The following is a 23,913-nucleotide window of genomic DNA, read 5'->3' as shown; positions in this document are numbered from 1 at the left end:
TTTGAGGAACTCACTAAGCTTTGTGATTACAGTTTTCAGTTTATGTTTCAGATACTTCCAATTCGAAGGAGAAGAGCTCAGGATGATTACGTTGCATACATCATGATTTTCCGCTTTATGGACTCTGATATACTTTTAGGATATTTATTGATATACACTGAATACTTTATGTTTTTTAGAAACATGTTTGGTTGATGGATTATTCAATATGAAAACAATTTTTTTGGTTATGAGTTTTTGGACATTACGGTTTGTGGTTGTGATTGTGTTTGTGTTGGTGTTGGTAGTTGGTGTTGTGAGAATTGTTGTGGGAATTGTAAGCAGGGGCAAATAAATCGGTGGATCGTTAGAAGGTTTTGGGTGGTTCTAATAAATGTTTTTTAGTTGTTTGGGTTGTAGAAGAAGACATGTTTGGGAGTTTTTGTAAAAAAAATATAGTGAAAGATAGAAGTATTGGATTAAAGTTTGGTAAATTAAATGCTGTAAAACTTTATTTATATTTTAAAAATTAAATTGAAATTTTAAAAAAGTTACCGTTCAATGTTTGGATGCGAGAAAGCAAGAGAGAAAATTACGGCCAAAACTAATCTCGTGCGGCGAAATTGTAGAGTGACACCGCAAGGTGGGTGCAGTGTTCCCCTGCCACCATGGTAAAGATGCGGCCAAACAAACCGCACCCAGACCCTTTAACCTTTTGTCTAATTGTATGAATTGATAAAATAATAACTGTAAAATAAAATAAAAATATGATCGTTATTTTATTCGGTTGTCGACTTGTCGTAATGCTAAAGAGAAATACTTTTACGCGTTATTGCCGTAAATAAAATTTGCATTGATCCATTGTTTTGTAGGCTCTATACCAATCAATACCCACTTTCTCCCCTCTTTTAATCCGTCCGTGTAATTCGATTCTTCGTCGCTAAGAATACATGTAACTCTCGTTGTCTCTATAAAATGCCTCTTCAATTCCTCCTATCTTCCTCCATCATCACTCTCTCGCTAATCTCCATCATCACTATATCATCATCTATGGCAGAAGCCGATTCATCTGTTCCCAAATCTGTATCAGCGGCAGTCCATATCGTTTACACCGAGCGACCTCAACAAGAAGATCTCGAAATCTATCACCTTCGCACCCTCTCTTCAGTCCTCGGAAGGTCTCTTCTTTTTGTTATTATTACTCCATCTGATCAATGTAGAAAATTCGTAGATAAATGGATTTCCTTACGAATTCTAACTAAATTGTGTGCTTCAATTTTATACAAGTTATTGATAGCAGATTTATAGACTGATTATTTATCCAATCCCGGAATTGAAGTTCGAGGTTGCAATAAGAGTCTAACAAATTAGGTGTTAAACTGAGAGCCAGCAGAATTTCGTTTTGATCGTGAATTAGGGCTTAATAATTGGGCAAAATATTTCATTCGTAGTAAATTCGTCGCTGTTTGAATTTAGGAAGGCATCTTGTTTGAATTACGATATCAGAATTGAAGTTATTTCATTTCATTGGAATAAAACAACTGGGGCTGATAAATAGTGGCGTTTCTGTCTTTGATTTTTGAGTTTGTGTTTATTTATTGTTATTTCGTTTTACTCATTGATAGCGAGGAGGCAGCAAAAGGGGCTTTGTTGTACACGTACAAACACGCAGCTTGTGGATTTTCTGCAAAACTCACTCCTGAACAAGTTGAAGATCTTTCTAGTATGATTCTTTTCCTCTTTGAATCTCTTCATTTTGGGTATTTTGTGCGAAAATTGATTGCGCCTTGAGCTTAATTATGATAAAAACATATTTCTAATTGCTTTCGTTTTTGTTTTGATAGAACAACCAGGTGTTCTCCAGGTGGTCGAAAGCAGGACTGTGCAGCTCCATGATTCACCTGTAAAACTCTCCCACTTCTAAAGATCTACAATAGGGTTGAGATTCTGTTGGCTAAATGACTATGACTGTTTTACCCTTTTAATCTGTTGTTATGTTTAAATATATAGTATATGACAATGGTTACGTTTTAGTGGTGTTACATGAGTGTTCTTGTCTTTAAATACAGCGAAAATGACTTTGAAGTGTATTGAACTATCACTTTTAAACTTTTGTATATGTTTAGTCATTATGTTTGTGTACACGATTTACTACGATTTGGTGTTGTTAAAAACCTACCATTGTAAATATTGCAAGTTAATGTTTTTTTTTTTTTTTTTATTTGTATATGATTTACTATTATAATTTTTTTGTATATGATTTATCATTAAACTATACACCGATCATCTTCACTAGTCATCATCATCAACTCCTAGCAACTACCCATTTCCTGCAACAAACAAGAACATAGCCTTCCATCATCCGACAAAAAAAAATTAAATTATATTTTTCCTGGTTTGTTACTCTTGGGATCATTGTTGGTCGCTACATAGTTCATAGTGAACCGTAGATTGGGTGATGAAATCTCAATCTAATTCTCCTATTAATCTCAATGCAGTTTGCTAAGGGTCCCAAACATTACATCTAGCAAACATTGCATCTAGCAAAAGTATGAGCGACAATGAGTGAGAAAAAATGGTGTTTTCTTTGGTAGTTTCGGTCCAACATGTTATGAGTAGGTGCAAGTGTGAAGCTTAATTGTGGCTCATCTGGGTTCTCCAATGATATTTTTTTTCTCTGGCGAATGATGTTTAGATGGGTGTATCAACATATAGTTGTGAGTTTAATGTTGCTTTTGAAACAACAAATATGAGTTTAATGATGTTTTTTGTAAACCAACTAGCCATGTTGTGTCAAAATGAGATTTCTTGAATAATTAAATTAGTGTACGGAAAAATTGATTAAACGTCTACAAAAGTGATAGTTTATGTTTTTTTAGATGTTATTTAATATAATTTTACGTTTTTAAAAATCTTACAATTATTTTTTATCAAATAGTTATATACAAGTGGAAGTCACAATTCTAAACTATTTTTTTTGTAAGTATACCTCAAAGGTGTTATCTACATTACTAAGCCTAGATTATATATAATAGTAAAAGTCGTATCTGCTTATGAACAATGTTTTTTTTTGGAGCCAACTTCAATTTAGATCCGAACTCTCCACTTCCTCTGTCACCCAATGGATGTCTTCCACAGTTACAACCAAATTCGTTTGTGATAACCGTAGACCATCAACATATTTCAATATAAAAGTGGTAAATAAGTTCGATTAGCATGATATATTAACCATGGAAAATTATAATGATGGTGCTTTAGTTTTTCCATTTTTTCCAATTTCATTTCAATATTGGTCCTAAGCTTTCATTACATACAATATATGTAGTGATTAACAGACTAAATTTTACAGGGTTACAAAAGGTGCTAAAATTGAAAGAAAATGACGAAGGACCAACCAATACAAATTGACATATAATAAAGTTGAAAAAGAAAAAGGTTTTGCAACCATACTAAAAGAAGAATGTTTTCTAACAGGTGGAAAGAATGTTTTCTATTTGTTTGAGTATTGATTTTTTTTTCCTAAAAGGTGGAAAGATTGATATTAAACCCTATAAATAAAATCTAGCAAGAAACTAATAAACTATCTTGGTACAGGTTAATTACAAATTACAAGCCAATAAAGAGCAAGTAAAGCCAGCCAAAATTGCAAAAATTGCCCGGGTTTTTTAACCATGAAAAAAAGTTGTACTTGTTAGAAGTTAGAACTGAAAATACGACATAAGGTCCAAGGTTACAGATGAAAACAATAGGTATTTGGGTCTTATGATCTAAGGATTACCCTCATCGTCAAATCTTATTCAATCGAATTCAAGCTCAGATATGAATTTCAGGGATCATAACTCAGAAATCATTAATTTAACTTCACTAGTTACGCATATTATCTATAATTCTCTGGATGTTGAAGCATATTAACCACCTGCTTCATTGTTGGTCGCACCTTCCTATCTTCCTCTGCACATTGCAGTGCAATATTAACAAGATTTTCCATGGTGATCTGATCATATTCCTCACTCATCGAAGTATTTACAATCTCCTGAATCCATGATTCCATTCCATTTCCATTAATCCTATCTCTCACCCAATCAATAAGCGCAGGCTCTGTGTCACCATTTTCATCGCTTTTTTGCTCCTTCCCTGTAGGACTCCGTCCTGTTATCATCTCCAGTATCACAACCCCATAGCTAAATACATCAACTTTCGAAGTAATTGGAAGATTAAACACCCATTCAGGAGCCATGTAGCCTCGAGTCCCTCGAACTGTTGAAAAATTCGATTTCCCTTTTCTATCCCTATCGAATAGCTTTGAAAGACCAAAATCCGCGACCTTTGGATTGTAATTACTATCCAGGAGTATGTTATGAGGTTTCACATCGCAATGAAGAACCCACTCCAAGCACTCTTCGTGTAAATAAGCTAACCCTTTAGCTGTTCCTTTAGCGATCTCGAATCTTGTCTCCCAATTGAGTTTCCCGAGACGCAAGTTTCCGGCCAATGATCCGTTCTCCATATACTCGTAGACGATAAGTCTGTGTTTTCCTTCAGCACAATAACCCCATGTTTCTATCAAATTCATGTGATTCAGCCTCCCGATTGTGTTGATCTCGGTTTGAAATTCGTCTTCACCTTGGTGATTTGTGTTCTTGAGCTTCTTGATTGCTGCAACTCTGTTATCCGATAAAATACCTTTATATACTACACCAGTGCCACCATGCCCTATCTCTTCGCTGAAATTACGTGATGCCTTTTTCAGCTCACTGTATGTGAACTTTCTGAACGCTGTGGCTGCCGGAAAATAACATTGATCGATTGTAATCGAGTGTTTACTGCTCTTATACCAGAAAAACACTATGCCAATGATCTCAATAAAACCGATCACACATCCTAAAACAGCCATGGAGTTAAGTAGCTTGTTATGATGTTTTTTCTCATACGATCTTATCATGGGTGTCACAGCCTGGCCTACGCAACTGACGTTTTGGTCGTTGATTGTTTTCTGATGAAATGATAACACCAACATTTTTGGTAATTTGATATACATAGTGTTGTAGAATCCCATTTGGTATCCATTATACAAAGAATTCTTCATGTAGCAATAATAGATTCCTTTGTGACAATCGTATGAAAATTGGAACCCTTTACAAGTGCAATCATCTAAGCAATCTTTCTTGCATGAATCGAGAGTGTAGTTGGGGTGATACCGGATATCGTAGCCATAGAATTCTGCTTGGGTAAGCTTGATGAAACCCTCGTTATCTGGACTACAACCCTCGAATTCAGGTGCACATCCGTAACTCCAATCTTCAAAATTCACCATCTTGTAGCCATGTAAGCAAATGCATCTCCTACCTGCATCTTGTGAATAAGTACAAAGACTATTTGGTCCGCAAATACCATGAACCCTACAAGAACGGGAAACAGCTTGCCATTGAACTTGCCATTCCTTTCTTGTTTGATGTTCAATGAAACTGTAGACTCTTAGATTACCATCGATGTCGATCTTCATCATTCTTTGGGGTCCAATTCCATAATCAGCCGAGAAAAATTCAAGACCATCTGATGACTTGAATCCACCATCTGAACTAAGGCTTGCTCTTCGATTGTATACATACTGGTATCTCCCAACTTCCCGAGGTAGAAAACGAGGATCAGGCCAGAAGACGCTACTGGATACTGGACCTTCATAATGAAGACGAAGAATGCTGTCATAGTCATCGAAAAAGAGCTTATAAAAACCCGAGGCATAATTCGTACAACTTCTTGAAGAAACAAGTTGTGTGTTCATAGTTAAAGCTTGACCTGGAAGAAGGGTATCTGTTGGATAATCAAAGCTTTGCCAAAGAGATTGTTGTCCTTCAAAAAGGATAAGGTTACCTGTGTCATGCAGTTGCAATTGCAACGAATTAGAAGAGGTTGATTTTGTGTGGGTTGACCAAGTAATGTATTGCTCAGCATCTGTTAAAGCAAGATTGCCATCTTCAAATAATATAAGCTTCGAGTATTTTCCATTTACAGGTGCATCTCGGTTAGCCATCCAGACCACTGTGGGACCCCCAGTTGTGGGTTGATCCGTGAACCACACAGCAAAGCAATAAGCATTCTCTCCAACTTGATGAAAACCTGCGGTGAAAAGCCCATTTGCTGAAACTAAAACGTCGTCGTCATTTTCTACAGATAGAGATGAACCTCCTTTTAAGCCATGGACAGAGAAGAGGAGGTAGGAGAGGAAGAAGAAGAAGAAGATGGAATTTTTGTGGTGACGAACAAGAAATGGTGCAGCCATGATTTTGGTGGTGTATATTGACAAATTTATTGATCTAAAGATAACCGCCGAATCATCATCCAACGTTTGAGAGGGTATAAATTTGGTTAATCCGAGGTTGTCGAACGTTGTCTATACAGATGATCAAATTGGATAGGTGTGTTTGTTTGTAGTGAAGAGAGTTGGCACAATGTTATCACGCCAACTTTTATCAAGACTAGGAGGCTAATTTATAGTATTAGCAACTAGTTGTGAAATCCGTGTATTACACGGGTTTATTAAAAAACGTTTTGATAGCCATATAGACCATGTTTATAAAAACATTAGTAACGATTGAGTTTGTGACCTTTTAGTAAACCGCATGAACTATTTATGTAATTTGGTCCTAATTAATGTATACTAATAAAATTAATTAATATGAATTCAAAAATGGAATGTAATATCTCCATTAATATACATATACATTAATTAATATATTAATAGAAAAAGGATTTTGAAAATAGAAAGTTATTATGTATATTAACTAACTAGTTTATAACCCGTGAGAACCACGGTTATAAATTAATTAAACTTTCATATAAAAAGTCAAAATTATTAATTAATTACTTTAAATAAATTATTATTTAAGAGAAATTTTTTTAGTTATATAAAATTATAATCGTTGATTTAAATAAATACATGAAGTTATATCATCTTATAATATGTATTAAATTTATTTTATTTTTCAATCTAATGTTATTAATTTAATATAATTAGAATGGCAAAATTTAAAATTTGAAATTTAAATAAAAGAATCAATTATTAGTTTAATGTAATTAGAGTGAAAAAATTTTAAATTTGAAATGAATAATTAATAGGTTGACAAATGGCATGATAATGGATATATAACATTAATAAGGTGTTCTAATTGTATGACACTTGTCAATAGGAGATTAAACCTATTCTTTTATTAGAATAAAGAGATATATTTATAAAATTAATTAATATGAGGTGGTATTTAATAGGTGAAATTTGAATATAAAAAACTATAAAAATGACAAGTGGATATTAAATAATTCAAAAAAAATCTAGAAAATGACAAGTGTTAAAATGAAGGAGAACATGACATGTGGCAAAATGATTCTTATTTATTAGGATAGATTTAGCATTTTTCTTGAACATCATTTCTTTATATTCTCTCAGGTTAAGTCATATTTTTATTTATACATTTTACTTTTTAAAATTTATTTTTACTCCAATTACATATCATATACAAATCTATATATTTAAAGTAATTTATTAAAACTTATATATATTATTTCTAACAAATTATATATTCACCTTGAAATTGATATCAATATCAAACAGGGCCGACCCTAGGGGAGTTCAAAGTGTTCGATCGTACTGGGCCCCGAAAAAAATAGGGCCTAAAAATCTTCCTATTAACCTAGTAACGTTATATTAAATATAATATTACAGCCGTAATTAACCAAAAGTTGTTTAGTGCAGATGGTTGAAGGCTTGCGACTTATAAACTATGAACCCTGGTTCGATGCTTCTTAAGAGCTTTTTTAATTATTTGATTGCTTTAAAGGTAATATATATAAGCAGGAACATTTGTGTTGCACGTGTATTACTCTAGTTGAAATGGTAAGTGTGCTTGGGCTTCTAAACCATCGGCTAACCTCTAATCGATTCCTCCTAAGACTTTCGTGTTTGCCCAGGGCCTAAGATAAGTTAGGACCGACCCTGATATTGAATATATTATAATGTTACAAAATTGCATAATAAATTAAAAAAGAACACTATAAAACTAACACAAAATTAAAAATAAAAAAGAATAAAATCGAAATTACAAGACCCTGATATTGAATATATTATAATGTTACAAAATTGCATAATAAATTAAAAAAGAACACTATAAAACTAACACAAAATTAAAAATAAAAAAGAATAAAATCGAAATTACAAAATGTACGGGTCTAATAATTATATATATACTTAATTCCCGGGAGCCTTAAGTACAGTATAGTTTGCCCATTTGAAAATTTTCCACTAAAGTTTTTCATTTTTACCTGCTCTCTTTAACATTTTGGCCACCTAACATTTCTGTTTTTAGACTTTTGACACTATGTTTGTTTCTTTGCATTTGTGACCCGCTGCCGCTCCTTTCCTCCAATACAATTCTCCACCGTCATTGACTGGCTGATAAAATTTTCCACCGCCATTGACTACCGTCTTTCTTATTCCCAATTTGATACATAGCCCCTTCCTACCTTCTTCTCTCTCGCCGAAAGTCGGTTCCAGAGGAAAGAGACTATACCTCCGTCTCCGCTTCCTTTCCTATGTGTGGGTATATGTGTCTAGAATTTCTGTTGTTTGGCCTCCAACTGTTCCACCGATTGAAATAAGTGGCAAACCACTCTGTTCCTGCGTTCCAGCTCTCAACATCTCCCGAAACTCCTAAATCGACAACTTCATTCGTCTTTCTTCATTCAAGATCAACGATCTTATTTTGTTGATTTTAATTTTTGTACAGGTAAGCACTGCGATTACAGGAAGATGTTCGATTAGGAGTAACAGTAGATTCACATGGGTGAAAGTTGCAGATACAATTGACAAAAAGTTTTTGACATCTTTTCGCATTGAGATGACAAGAAAAGGTTACAGTTTGGCCCAACTTTGTTTGCAGTTTAGTTTCGTGTTTCTTTTTACTTCCAATTTACACACACCAACTGTTTGATATAATGTATGTGTGAAGGTTAGCTAGACTATGATATAAGGTACAACTTAGCCTTCCTTACAACTTACAAACGTCATACTTATATGAAGATGTTCTTTGTTAATGTGACTGAAACTTGATGATTTATTAGTAAGCAAATATACTGTTAATATTGTTAATATTCTTGGTATTTCAATTTTACTGACCCCATTGCTTCTGAGATTCAGATGCAGATTAAATTCATGGATAACCTTTTACAAAATGGATTTGAGATTGATGTTGTAGATAAGGTATTGTTTTTATATATAATGGTTCCAAATCAGCAATTTACTGAAATTTAAAATAACTTATCTAGAAATGATATGGGTCAAAGTCAATTACGAAAAGTGGTTGACATTTGTCCAAAAGAGTTCTCTAATGCTTACAACTAGGGATGAGCATCGAAACCGGGTACCCGTTTTTGGAACCGGAACCGCCTCTGAACTGCCGGTTTTGGAACCGGAACTGTCTTAGGCGGTTCCAGTTCCGGTTCCTAAAGTTATGGAACTGCCTTAAGCGGTTCCGGTTCCGGTTCTCGTTTTTTCAGAACCGCTACCCGTTGGGTACCCGCCGGAACCGGTTAATATATATATATATATATATATATATATATATATATATATATATATATATATATATATATGTGTGTGTGTGTGTGTGTGTGTGTGTGTGTGTGTGTTACTTAGACCAATTTAGAATATATATTGGCCCGGTTTTGTCCGTCTTTGGTCCGAATTGACTTGATTTGAATCGAACTAAATTGCGGTTTTATCGACAAAAGTTAACAAAATTAATGTAACTGGGTTACCCGCTCCCGGAATCGAAACCGCCGGTTCCGGGACTGGTTCCAAACATTTAAGAACTGCCTAGAGCGGTTCCGGTTCCGGTTCTAACTTTCTAGGAACCGCTGGTTCCAGTTCCGGTTCCGGTTTTCGCCAAATGAGGCAGGTACCCGCCTATGCTCATCCCTACTTACAACCTCATATATCACTTTTTTTATAAAAAAAAAGAGTATGTGTTTTTGCAACTCCTCATGTCGAGTGAGACCACCCTTCTCCTTCAAACTCCATTTTCCATGTCATTATTCCTTTCTTTTATTTTTTCTCAAAATTACTAAAATGCCCTTGTCATAGGATGGTGCTACTCCACTTCATTATGCTATTTAAGTGAGTCTCATGCAAACGGTTAAGTTGCTCATCAAATGCAAAGTTGATGTCAATGTTGCTGATAATGTAATATTAATATTGATTCTTTTATTAATTTATTTATTTTACTTAAGTTTTAATTCAATCTTATTGTTTTATAGGAAGGGTAGACCTCATTGCATCAGGGAAAAACAAGACTCTTTGATTTCAACAACCCACCCTTTCTGTTAGATACAATAACACCGATTCAATGTAATGTAACCCTCACAAACACTGTTTCAAATTTTTAATTGCCAACAATTAACTATAAGTGCTAATAAATACTATTAAATATTTGCTTTTGTCTTTAAAGAAGGAAGCAGTTGGGCAGCAAGAAGAAGAAATGCAAGTACGTAAAAATTTGGTTTATTAATACATTAATCTTTATTCGCATGAAATTAAACAAAAAAAACAAAATCATACATTGCTTAGCTTTCATTGATTTATTTTGACCACGTTCATGTGGATTTCAGTTTTGGTCGCCAAAGTGCAATCTATCAGTAAATTACTTGGACATATTACTTGTTGTTTATGAATTGCCTGTATATTTGGCAAGGTATGTCCTCTTTTACAAATAAATTCCTTATTTGTATGATATTTTTTAGGTACAATGATTATTTTGGTAGTAAGAGGTAATATGAAGACTAGAAGAGTTTTACTTTTATATCATCACGTTCATAATAATATCGTTCTTATAATATCACATCTATTTAACCTGGATAAAATTTCGAATGAATAAAATGGTTAAAACATTATTCACTCTTACTTGTATTGGATTATTTGATGTAGTTATCTTCTTTCATCCACACAAAAAATGGAGCTAATTAGACGTTTTCCCTTGAAATGCCAATTCTTTTTAAATTGGCAACCATTTAAGGTACTACTACTGTCTTTTATTGGTTTGAGTCTTGAAACAACTCATAACGTTGAATTTTTTTAAGTTATTACCATGAGCAAATTACATTTTTAGTGCAGATGATCAGTTTTGATTACACTTCTCTTCATCGAATCCTATGTTGTCACTAATACACATAAGGTGAGCATATGTTTCTTCTTGTTTCCTTTTTTTATATTGTGAAGATTGAAAAAGTTGGTAATTTTTTTAATGAATATTTAATTATATATAAAAACTTATATAAGAATATGATTTGTACATGAAAACTTTGGAATGAAATGACCATGACTAAATCTAGAAACATCATATGAAAACAAAATGATTTTTCTACTTGGTAATATGGTATTTTCTTTATAAAGATGTTCAGTGCATATAAGGTGTTAGACAAAATGCCTCAGTGAGTTTTTTCTGATATATGATGTTTATATATTCTGAATATCACGGTGAAGAATATTCACAAGTAAATTTACTAACCACCTTAATGAATCTATGATAATATGGTATACTGTTGATTTCTTTGAAAGTGGCAAATAAACGAACATGTATTTTCATGTTATAACAGATGGAACAGGCAAAACGAATCCACAACGCATTGAATACTATAACAACCTCATTGATTTCTATTTTTTGGAAAAATGTCCAGATTTGGAGTCAAAATGGCTGCTATCATTAGTCAAGGTGTTTATGAACTTACTCCCCTTGATGCGGACGATGCTTTTTGAAGTTCTAATATAGCTTCTAGAAATGTAAGCCTAAAATAGATCGCTCTATTGCTTACTATTTATTTTCATTTATTCACCACCTAAAGGCTAAAACGCTATTGATTTCTCATTTTCACATATATTATAACAACCACAGGTAGCAAAATCCCATTTCATCCTTTCTAAGATCCCAATGTTAACATGCAAAAAAAAATGTAAGTACTCATAAATTGTTCTCTAGTTGACTGTATACCATTTAATTGTTAGTATTTTTTCAATTTATTTGTTTACTATGTTTGATTAAATGCCAGTTTCAGGGAAAATTCATGGTGTTTTTGTTCCATAGAGACCTTTTTTTTTACTTAAGTATGGACTATTTCTATAAAATATTTCTGCATAAGACCTGTTTTGTAATCTTATTTATACAATATTAAATGAATTGAAATATCCGCAGTGATAAATGACATTTTCTTCAAGCTTTTGTTTCTTTTATACATACATATTTGAAAAAAAAAATCCTCTGTTCTCATGTAGTTTATGCTGTTTTTTTATCAGGTAAATGAATGATGTGGTATCACTGACAACTCAATTTATCATAACCTGATACTTCCATTCCTTTGTCATCCAACTCTTTAGCTCACTTTTGATTCAGAAAGGAGAGATAGGACATTTTTTCATGTGTTCATTTTGTCTTATTATTATTTCATAACCGATATAATGATGCAATTCTTCTATAATTAGTGTATGTTCTTACCTGACAGCCTCTTATAGCCTTTCTCTCTTACCAACGACATAATTCTTTATGCAATTTTGAATTATATATGGCAAATAGATTGGTGGAAGGCTATCTATATATATATATATATATATATATATATATATATATATATATATATATATATATATATATATATATATATATATATATATATATATATATATATATATATATAGATATAGATATATATATATTGTCGTCATACGTAATAAACTCTTGAGTAGAATTATATGTTGTTTTAATTCGAGTGTTAGTTTGCCATGTCGAATTTGTAGATTTTAATTCTGAATTTTGATTAATTATGTTTCAGAAATAATGTTTTTATAGTAATTACTCTCATTTGATTGAAAGTCAAATTTCTTCTACAAATTTGATCCCTTTTCATTTGGGTGTCTCCTTTTGATTATCCTTTGTAATTATAAATTCACTTCTTTTTATTGAAATTATAGTTTAATATCTTTTCTATACTTGAAGCACATTTGATGATGGGAAAGTGGTTAATATTATTGAAATGAGATAATTATAATTATGTATTTTCCTTTCTAAATCATTATATATAAATCTTATGGTTTTGTATATGATAATGTCATAAAATGGAAAATGTTAAGATTCTCATAAAAACTATAAAAACTTTACAAAAAATGATATTTAATCATAAATGCTCATATGCATTACATTTTATTAATAAAATACTCATTTTCTAGAAAAAGATAATATGATAACATAAAAAATTTACAAAAAAAAAAAAGAAAAAAAATGGGAACGATTGACTAATATCAGATGAAATATGGTTAAAAACATTCATATATGAGAACATCAAAACACATAAGTAACAACAACTAACCCCGCATCACGGGGGTGATACTTTCCTAGTTTATGTATGAAATTCCATTTCAAGACAGCAAAAGAATCAAAATTAAAAGTTAAGTAAAAGAATCAAAAGAATCAAAATTAAAAGTTAAGTAAAAGCTACATTATTCAAAGTCAGAAAAATAACTATATGAACTGCCGAATCAATATGATATACTTTTCTCCTCGAATTTGTATTATTGGTTTGCATCTTCAGTTTCAAACTTTCCATCGTCACTTGATATAAAGTACATACTCTTGTCTACAAATATTAAATATATTTAATGTGAAAACTTATGTGGTCTATTTTATTTTATGATTTATTCTATAATTACTTTTCGTATATTTATCATTATAGCTTTAGACCATCCGTTTTTATCAATTTGTAGTGGAGATGTAATATTGGTTATGAAAATTGATTCATAAAGGATGATCAATCAACTTTGACTACTCAAATTTGTTTGGCAGAAAAAGAGCTATGAAGAATTCAAAGATTTAGTTTATGCACATCTTAGAGTTGACAAGCAGACCCGGTTTTAAGGGGGGGGGGGGGGGAGGGGGGGGGGGGGTGGGGTGCCCAGGGCTTCAGAAAAAATAGGGTCCGAGTTTTAATTAAATTATATATTTAATAATTAAATATATATTAATTTATTCAAGATGTTGCATAAAGTTTGGGTAGTCTAATTGGCAAAGACGCAGGTTCGATTCTTTTTCAGGTATTTGGATGTTTAAAATTCAAGTTACAGATTTTGCCATTTCTTTATGCTATATATTTCATAATCAACCCCTCCTTCCAATATGTTTAACAAATTAGTTTTCAAAAGTTTCATAATTAGCTCTTGAACATTTTATAAAATTCCACATGTTCCTTTTTAATTAATTTATTTATTTTTAATTTTTCCGTAACCATAATTCATCGTCTTAAATTTGTTTTCCTTATATATTAAAAAATGGTATTTAGGGCCCCATTTTTCTTCTTAGCACAGGGTCTTTAAAATCAACGAGTCGGCTCTGTTGATAAGACATCATATAAGTCGAATATCTTACTATGTTACCAATTTGGCTGTATATCTAATATTTCATGAGTCATAAGTGACTCGAATTTAAAAGTGATGTATGCTTCATAATTTTGAGATAGCAGTTACGATCTCATGATTCTATGGAAAGCTCCTTTAATATACCATTTCCTTTGTAAATGATGATAAGGTTTAGGAGGATGATGACTTTGGATTTGGTCATTCCGGTGCATTTTATAATGAATATGATATTAATTAGTTATTAAGCGATGTTAGGGATGAGTCTAATTATATAAATGAAACTCTAGTTATGAACTTTATAGATAACATTCGAGATGTGGGAGATGATGATGTAGCATATGTTTGAGACAATATTCGTGTGTATATATATATATATATATATATATATATATATATATATATATATATATATATATATATATATAGGGGGGTGCCCAGGGTTCCGAAAAAAATAGGGTCCGAGTTTTAATTAAATTATATGTTTAATAATTAAATATATATTAATTTATTCAAGATATTGCATAAAGTTTGGGTAGTCTAATTGGCAAAGACGCAGGTTCGATTCTTTTTTAGGTATTTGGATGTTTAAAATTCAAGTTACAGATTTTGCCATTTCTTTATGCTATATATTTCATAATCAACCCCTCTTTCCAATATGTTTAACAAATTAGTTTTCAAAAGTTTCATAATTAGCTCTTGAACATTTTATAAAATTCCACATGTTCCTTTTTAATTAATTTATTTATTTTTAATTTTTCCGTAACCATAATTCATCGTCTTAAATTTGTTTTCCTTATATATTAAAAAATGGTATTTAGGGCCCCATTTTTCTTCTTAGCACATGGTCTTTAAAATCAACGAGTCGGCTCTGTTGATAAGACATCATATAAGTCGAATATCTTACTATGTTACCAATTTGGTTGTATATCTAATATTTCATGGGTCATAAGTGACTCGAATTTAAAAGTGATGTATGCTTCATAATTTTGAGATAGCAGTTACGATCTCATGATTCTATGGAAAGCTCCTTTAATATACCATTTCCTTTGTAAATGATGATAAGGTTTAGGAAGATGATGACTTTGGATTTGGTCATTCCGGTGCATTTTATAATGAATATGATATTAATTAGTTATTAAGCGATGTTAGGGATGATTCTAATTATATAAATGAAACTCTAGTTATGAACTTTATAGATAACATTCGAGATGTGGGAGATGATGATGTAGCATATGTTTGAGACAATATTCGTGTGTATATATATATATATATATATATATATATATATATATATATATATATATATATATATATATTGTGTATGTAGGATTAATTGTGGACCAATCATTTTAGTTATTTTAAGAAAAGTGATTAATAAATATTATTGAATTAAAAGATAATTGAAAAATATCATCTAATTTCATTGTAAGGGTATTTTAATTAATTAAAATAAATTAAAAAAAGAAAAATTACAGATTTTAAGGAATAATTAATTGTCTTAACTTTAGAAATCTAATTTTTCTAGATAATAATTCTATTAATTCGGAGATTCTAAAAAAATGTGTTCTTGATTATCTTGAAAAAAACATTATATATTCAGACAGAATAATATAAACATATATTATCAAGATTATTAGTTTTTAATGAATACATATTTTATATGAAACGAATTTTAATAATTTAGAATTAGTAACTGAATTCATTCTTAAAGAATACAACTATAAATATAAATTACATTATGCTTAAAGAATATGACTACTAATGGTTAACAATTATATTTATTTTTAAATAATAAAATTTAGAATTGTTAAAAATAAAATAAAAATATTGAAATCTAAGTAAAACATAATACATTCTAAGAGAATATTGTTGTTAATCCATCCTGACAGATCCATTCTTTCACTTATCTTCATTCTCTTGGCCTATAATGATATCAATGTTTAGAAATTGCATTAATTACCACTTAGTTAAAATTTCTTCTTCACCAATTGGTGTTGCACATGAGGAATTGAGGTCGATTTTCTTTCTTTTTGGTGAAATAGTTTATGTCAAAATTCATGCATCAAAAAGATGCAGGTTGGTTCAATTTTTTCAACTGGTAATTGTTCTGCCAGAATGTTTTTGATAAGTGTAATGGTTTTGTTGATCTCATCTCCTTTCACCTTCTCTTAAAGAGTCACTTGAAGAAAACGAATTAGTTGTTAATGTCTATAATAAAATAAGAAAATCAAGTGATGGGAATGACACAATAAAGTGGGCTCAGAATCCAATATGAATGAAATCTAATTTGATTAACATCCAATTTGTTATAACCCACAAAATTTATCCATGATGAAATATGAATTTTAAGAATATCCATAATTGGTTAAGCAACAAACACTAGATTATATGTTCATTTCATTACAAATTAGATGAACTAAAATAAGCTATATTGAAATTTTCCATTCTTAGACCTTTACATCAAGAACTAGTTACATTTATGTAGGTTGGTTACATGTAAATCATTATCTTTATAGAAATTTATATAGTATCTTAAAAAGCATATCCAAATGCAGTGACAAAAAAAATGATAACATGGAATATTTGGAAGAAATGAGATGTCAACAAGTCATGATGCCTCTGTTCATGTATGAAAGTGAACATCAAAATTTAAAGAATAAGCTTTGAGAGGAAATAATTAGTGTTCCAATATGATTGAATCAATAAAAAAAACTATGAAATCAACAGTAGGTGTTTTCTTGGTAAATACAAAAAAAGTGTAAAAAATGGAAAATTCAACATTAAAATTACAAAGGGCATTTTACATATATAAATCAAATATTAATATAAGTCTAATGACAATTATGAAAGAAGATAAATCAATTTAGTGTGTCAAATGTGAAATCCTAATATATGTCAAATGCAAAAAAATTAACGAAATTGGAAATTCAAAGAACCCTAGAAAGTAGAAAGTGATTACCTGACAAGAAATCATGAAATATCATAGCTGCGTCGCCTTAGTCTTTCTTCTCCGTCGTCACCTCTAACCTTCTCCCGTGAACAGTACCAACAGAAACCACATCTTTGTTTTCCTTTTCTCCATCTAGGCTCGATCTCGCTATTTATCATCATTGTCTCTATTTCTTAGTTCTAATTCCAAAGATATTTACATAAATTTGTTTTTTTTTAATTCTTTTCATGTAATAGAACACCCATAAGATGTAGAGATGATTGTTCATTGAAGTGATTGTTGGAATCGATGAAGTGGATGAACAAAACGAATGCTCTAGAATAAAGAACGGAAGGACGGGAAGATGGTGGTGGTCGTCGGCAATAAAGATGATGGTGGTGGTCAGTAGCCGGTGATTGGATGGTCGACGTCAAGGGGTCTTTAACTGGTGTCTACAAACGTTGATGAACATGGATCCTACATCAATCAGGCACCTTTCTTGATGGGGATTTTGTAACTGAGATTTAGGTCGACGTTCTTTCTATGGCAGAATGGGGGGTTTTCAAAGTGATGTCAGCTATATATATAAAAGGGATAAATTACGTTAAAATCAATGTAACTAGCATCATTATAGGGAGTATTTGTGGAAATTATTTATCAAATTACCTAATTACCTTTAATTATTTATTTTTCTTTTAAATTTTGATTGATCCACAATCAACCATACATCCATACAATACTTAATTAGAATACTTGAACCTATCTCTCTCTCTCTCTCTCTCTCTCTCTATATATATATATATATATATATATATATATATATATATATATATATATATATATATATATATGTTTGGGAGAAATCACTATACATAAGAAGGTTAGGAATATAGTTTGATAGTAAGTTACTGGTAAAAACAGTAGTAACACTTTGGTCGATCACCCAGAATGAGTATTAAGTGTTCGAAAGTAAAAGTAACTCAAGGGTAGCAAATTGTAAGACTACAGACAAAAGAGAAAATTCCAATAATTCGTCGTATACATCTCATTGCACATGGTAAGTTCATGCAATGAATAAGAAAACTTATCATATTTAGAAGATTACACGATGGGAGGATGCACACAATTATTTTGGATCTTGTATGTGTAATAATAATATAACTAGCATATATTAAAAATAGTTTGAATGTTGATATTTATTATTAGAATGAATGACGTAGTGGGAGAAAAGCCATAAACACTATTTATGGAACATTTGAGAGTAAATTTGTTGCATTGACAAAGTATATAGCAGCTTTGAACCCTTCAAATCCTAATACAATTGTGTAATGATTTCATAAACCAAATATATCATCATGTTTGGCAACATTTATACATATTCTTTAGGCTTTTAGACGATGTAACAACTGTATTTTAGGGCTAGAAGTTTTAGCCTTTTAGTAACATTTATTAAAATTTTATATAAAATATAAAAATTAGATTTAAATTAAATAGAAATAAATAAATAGAAAATTGTGATTTTAGGAGTTTTTCAAGGATAATAGAAGGTTAAACTTGGTTAAATTACTGGTTCGACCTTAGTGTTCAACTTGGTAGTAAGATAGCAAGCAATAGATCTAATAGCAAGCATCACACAACTCCATATTCCTATATTTTAGGTGGTCCATATGGATTATGGAACATCGAAATGAAGACATTATTCTGATCACAAGATGTGGGATCTTGTGGAATATTATGTGATTGAATCGAGCCAAGATGATGCAATAAGTAAGGAAATACAAAAGAAAGGTGCAATGTCATGTTCTTTATTCAACAAGTTGTACATGAAAGTATCTTCTCAACAATTGGAACAAGAAGATTAACAAATGAAGTTGATTTTGAAAAAACATTTTCTCCCATAACGAGGTTTGAAATTGTTCAGCAAATTCTAGCTATTACCAACCGATCATCACATTGGAGTGTGTTTCAATTTGATATAAAATCAGTATTTACTTAATGGTAACATGAAAGAGACTCTGTCTTCCAATATGAAGGATTTTTTATCCACGGAAAAGAAAGCAAAGTGTGCAAGCTAAATAAGGCCTTGTATGGCCTTAAGCAAGCCTTGAATAGTTAAAGTGTCTTAATGGTAGTGGTAGTCGCAGTGCAAGCTAAATAAGGCCTTGTATGGCCTTAAGCAAGCCTTGAATAGTTAAAGTGTCTTAATGGTAGTGGTAGTCGCAGTGCAAGCTAAATAAGGCCTTGTATGGCTTTAAGCAAGCCTTGAATAGTTAAAGTGTCTTAAATCTTTCTAAATTATGATATTTAGTCGAGATGTTAAAGTGTTGGTTTTGTAAGATAGTTATCAGAGTTCCAACCTTTAACCTTTAGAGACATATTTCTTTTGAATTTTCTAATCACCCGTTGAATTACATAATTATATATATATATATATATATATATATATATATATATATATATATATATATATATATAAATTCGTAGGTAAATAACATACAGAATACCTACAAAATTGATCTATTAAAATACATAATCTACCATAAATTAGTAGGTAATTACCTAGGGAATTCCATACACATTTATGATGTAAAAAACATATTTGGGTAGGATTTATGCATTTGCCAAAACATGTGACACGTGGCAAGTCATAATAGTTCTATGGACATCACAATCCATGTTTTTAGACAGATTCTTAAGGTTTCACACCCCCAAAATCGAGATCCTCTCTCTCTCTCTCTCTCTCTCTCTCTCTCTCTCTCTCTCTCTCTCTCTCTCTCTCTCTCTCTCTCTCTCTCTCTCTCTCTCTCTCTCTCTCTCTCTCTCTCCAATTTGCAAGCTGACAATTTTAGATCTTTAGAGTTTTCAAGTATTCAAACAAACGTTTATCTTCATTAAATCTAGTGGTTTTATGCTAAAGCTTACAACAATTTGAGTAATGTAAAAATCTTTAAGAACATGAATCATTTTGAGCAATAAGTCAGGGATCTGCAATCTTCAATTTGGTTTTAATTTTCGGCCTTATATTTTAATTCTCCAAACGGGGCAGTTTTTTTCCTACAAGATTTAATCGTGAATAATCAATTTGATCTCTAGACGAAACTTGGTAACTAAGTAATGATAATTTAATTTATGACGTGCGACGATTCGCTATATAATTTTCAGTATTATTTATCGGCTTCTTTGCGATTGATTTTACCAACGATTTGATATTAGTTCACAATACTAATTGTGAGATTGTTTGTTTGTCAATTCTCAAATACAACTATACCACAATCTTTCATACTATCTATCATTCTATTGATGTAGAAGCATATTAACCACCTGCTTCATCGATGGTCGCACCTTCATATCTTCGTCGGCACATTTCAGTGCAATTCTGACTAGATTTTCCATGGCGGTTCGATCGTATTCACCACTTATCGAAGAATTTACAATCTCCTCAACCCAAGATTGGCTTCCATCGACCTCTTTAATCCTATCCCTCACCCACTCCATTAGAGCATACTCCCTATGCCCACTTTCATTGATTCGTTGTTGCTTCCCAGCTGGACTCCGTCCGGTTATCATCTCCAATATCACAACCCCGTAGCTAAATACATCAACTTTTGAAGTTATTGGAAGATTAAACACCCATTCAGGAGCCATGTAACCTCGAGTCCCTCGTACTGTTGAAAAGTTCAAGTTCACAATTCGATCTCTATCGAATAGCTTTGAAAGTCCAAAATCCGCCACCTTGGGATTGTATTTAGCATCTAAGAGTATGTTATGAGGTTTCACATCGCAATGTAGAACCCACTCCAAGCACTCTTCATGTAAATAAGCTAATCCTTTCGCTGTACCTTTTGCGATATCAAACCGTGTCTCCCAATCGAGTTTCCCGAGACACAAGTTTCTAGCCAACGATCCGTTCTCCATGTACTCGTAAACAATAAGCCTGTGCTTTCCTTCAGCACAATAACCCCATGTTTCTATGAGATTCATGTGATTCAACCTCCCAATTGTGCTGATCTCAGCTTGAAATTCATCTTCATCATGATGGTTTGTATTCTTGAGCTTCTTGATTGCTGCAACTCGGTTATCTGATAAAATCCCTTTATACACAACACCAGCACCACCTCGACCTATCTCTTCGCTGAAATTAAGTGATGCCCTTTTCAGCTCACTGTATGTGAACTTCCTGAAGGCTGTTGCTACAGGAAAATAACTTTGATTGATTGTAACCGAGTGTTTGCTGCTTTTATACCAGAAAATTATTATGCCAATGATCTCAATAAACCCAATCACGCATCCTAACACAGCCACGTCGCTAAGTAGCTTGTTATCATGTTTTTTCTCGTACAATCTTATTATGGGTGTCCCCATCTGGCCTGCGCAACTGAAGTTTGTTTTACTGAATCCCATTTTCGGATTAAAATATGACGCCAACTGTCTCGGTAATTTAATATACATATCACTGTAGAACCCCATTTGCATGTATCCATTATACAAAGAAGTCTTCATGTAGCAATAAAAGCATGCTCTGTCATAATCGTATGAATACTGGAACCCTTTGCAATTGCAATCATCTAAGCATTCTTTCTTGCATTCATTAACAGTGTAGTTGGGTTGATACCGAATATCGTAGCCATAGAATTCTGCTTGATGAATCACCACGAAACCCTCATCCTCTGGTGTACACTCCTCGAATTCGGGTGCACATCCGTAACTCCAATCTTCAGAATTCACCATCTTGTAGCCATGTATGCAAGTGCATCGCCTACCTGAATGTTGTGAATGAGTACAAAGACTATTTGGTCCACAAATACCATGAACCTTGCAAGAATGGGAAACAGCTTGCCATTGGACTTGCCATTTCTGTCTTCTTTGATGCCCAATGATCCGACTGTAAACTCTTAGATTACCATCGACGTCAATCCTCATCATTCTTTGGGGTCCAATCCCAAAATCAGACGATAAAAATACAAAACCGTCTGATGAGTTGAATTGACCCTCGGAATCAAGGATCGCTCTTTGATTGTTTATGTACTGATTTCTTCCACCTTCCCGACCTAGAGATTCGGGATCAGGCCAGTAGATGCTAGTTGATTCTGGACCTTCGTAACGAATGCGAAGAATGCTATCAAGGTCGAAAAAGAGCTTATAGAAACCAGAGGAGTAATTAGTAGCACTTCTTGAAGATACAAGTAGTTTGTTCCTAGTTAAGGGTTGATCTGGAAGAAGGGTGTCTGTTGGATGATCAAAGCTTTCCCAACGAATTTGTTCTCCTTCATAAAGAACAAGGTTACCTGTGTCATGAAGTTGCAATAGAAACGAAGAAGATGTTGATTTTGTGTGGGTTGACCAAATAATCGATTGACCAGCGTCTATTAAGGCAAGATTGCCATCTTTGAATAATGAAAGCTTCGAGTATTTTCCATTTACAGGTGTATCTCGGTTAGCCATCCATACCACAGTGGGACCCCCGAACTTGGGTTGATCCGTGAACCACACAGAGAAGCAATAAGCATTATATCCGACTTGATGAAAACCGGCTGTGAAAACCCGATTTGGTGAAACTAAAATGTCGTTGGTATTTTCTACAGATAGAGATGAACCTCCAGTTAAGCCATGAACGGAGAAGAAGAGGTAGGAGAGGAAGAAGAAGAAGAAGAAGAAGAAGATGGTATTCTTGTGGTGATGAACAAGAACAACAACCGGTGAAGACATGATATGTAGATTGAGAGAAACAAGAGCATTTATTGATCTAAAGAGAACGGTCGAATCGTCATACAACGTTTCAAAGGGCATAAATTTGGTTGATCCAAGGTTGTCGATAGTTGTCTGATGAGCAAATTGGATAGTTGTGTTTGTTTGTAGTTATTCATTGGCAGCAGTTTTATCAAAAATGGAATAGGCTAATTTCACACGCGGGTGATCAACGAATTAAGTGAAGGTTCAAGATTGTGAGAACTGAGAATATTGCCTAAAATGATGACTTTTTTTTTTTTTTTTTTTTTTTAATTTACTATTGAAATGGGGTATTTTTTCAGTTAATCTCTTCACTTCAGGTAGTTCGTTTAGATGTTTTCTCAACCATGAATAATTCATTTATTACAAAATGGTTGAAAATGTTAAAATGGTTTTTTCTTTTATTTATTTATTTATTTATTATTCAGCAACTTTCCCAAACATGTTTTTATTTTCATTCAAGCATCTAGATAATGCACCCTCTAAATTAGGGATAGCAACCCATGTCATGACATGAGAAATCAAATTTCGAATTCGTGTTCATATCAATATTCAACACGATATTAACATATGTTTGTCGTGTGTATCATCGTTGTCATGTTTTGTAAGATTAATTTTGAATTAAATAACTAAAAGATTATTTTATTTTATCTTTTTCATATTTTGTTTTTATCGTGTTTTAATTTGGTCATTTTCCTGTTAGTAAAAGAAAACACTAACATCGTGTCGTATTCGTTTTATATACAAATTTCTTTGTCGTGTCGTGTCAAGTAAAAAGATCTGTCACCCCTAATGATTTCCTTCCATAGACTAATGTTATGGTCATGAAACTCAT

The 23,913-nt window shown here is 32.2% G+C and overlaps 3 protein-coding genes across 3 annotated transcripts; 1 reads left to right on the top strand and 2 right to left on the bottom strand.

Moving 5' to 3' along the window:
- The first annotated feature begins 859 nt into the window (after positions 1 to 859).
- Positions 860 to 2,133, top strand: LOC111879627 (subtilisin-like protease SBT3.17). Its single transcript, XM_023876089.2, has 3 exons — positions 860 to 1,157; positions 1,605 to 1,702; positions 1,824 to 2,133. Exons 1-3 carry the CDS (start codon positions 955 to 957, stop codon positions 1,901 to 1,903), a joined length of 381 nt encoding a protein of 126 aa, XP_023731857.1. The 5' UTR covers positions 860 to 954; the 3' UTR covers positions 1,904 to 2,133.
- Positions 2,134 to 3,550: 1,417 nt separating this feature from the next.
- Positions 3,551 to 6,303, bottom strand: LOC111879661 (putative receptor protein kinase ZmPK1). The gene has a single exon (XM_023876125.3). It carries the CDS (start codon positions 6,257 to 6,259, stop codon positions 3,857 to 3,859), a length of 2,403 nt encoding a protein of 800 aa, XP_023731893.1. The 5' UTR covers positions 6,260 to 6,303; the 3' UTR covers positions 3,551 to 3,856.
- A 14,080-nt stretch (positions 6,304 to 20,383) lies between these two features.
- On the bottom strand, positions 20,384 to 23,793 carry LOC111879610 (putative receptor protein kinase ZmPK1). Its single transcript, XM_042895987.2, has one exon. The coding sequence runs from the start codon at positions 23,136 to 23,138 to the stop codon at positions 20,646 to 20,648; it is 2,493 nt and encodes an 830-aa protein (XP_042751921.1). The 5' UTR covers positions 23,139 to 23,793; the 3' UTR covers positions 20,384 to 20,645.
- Positions 23,794 to 23,913: the final 120 nt, after the last annotated feature.

The sequence above is a fragment of the Lactuca sativa genome, chromosome 6 (assembly GCF_002870075.4).
Source record: "Lactuca sativa cultivar Salinas chromosome 6, Lsat_Salinas_v11, whole genome shotgun sequence".
NCBI lineage: Eukaryota > Viridiplantae > Streptophyta > Magnoliopsida > Asterales > Asteraceae > Lactuca > Lactuca sativa.
Note: the sequence above shows the minus strand (reverse complement) of the source record. Positions and strands in the feature narration are given on the sequence as shown.

Coding starts and splice junctions, on each gene's coding strand:
- LOC111879627 (XM_023876089.2), top strand. CDS start 955: ATGCCTCTTCAATTCCTCCTATCTTCCTCCATCATCACTCTCTCGCTA. Junction 1,158..1,604: donor CTCTCTTCAGTCCTCGGAAG/GTCTCTTCTTTT, acceptor ACTCATTGATAG/CGAGGAGGCAGCAAAAGGGG. Junction 1,703..1,823: donor ACAAGTTGAAGATCTTTCTA/GTATGATTCTTT, acceptor TTGTTTTGATAG/AACAACCAGGTGTTCTCCAG.
- LOC111879661 (XM_023876125.3), bottom strand. CDS start 6,259: ATGGCTGCACCATTTCTTGTTCGTCACCACAAAAATTCCATCTTCTTC.
- LOC111879610 (XM_042895987.2), bottom strand. CDS start 23,138: ATGCCCTTTGAAACGTTGTATGACGATTCGACCGTTCTCTTTAGATCA.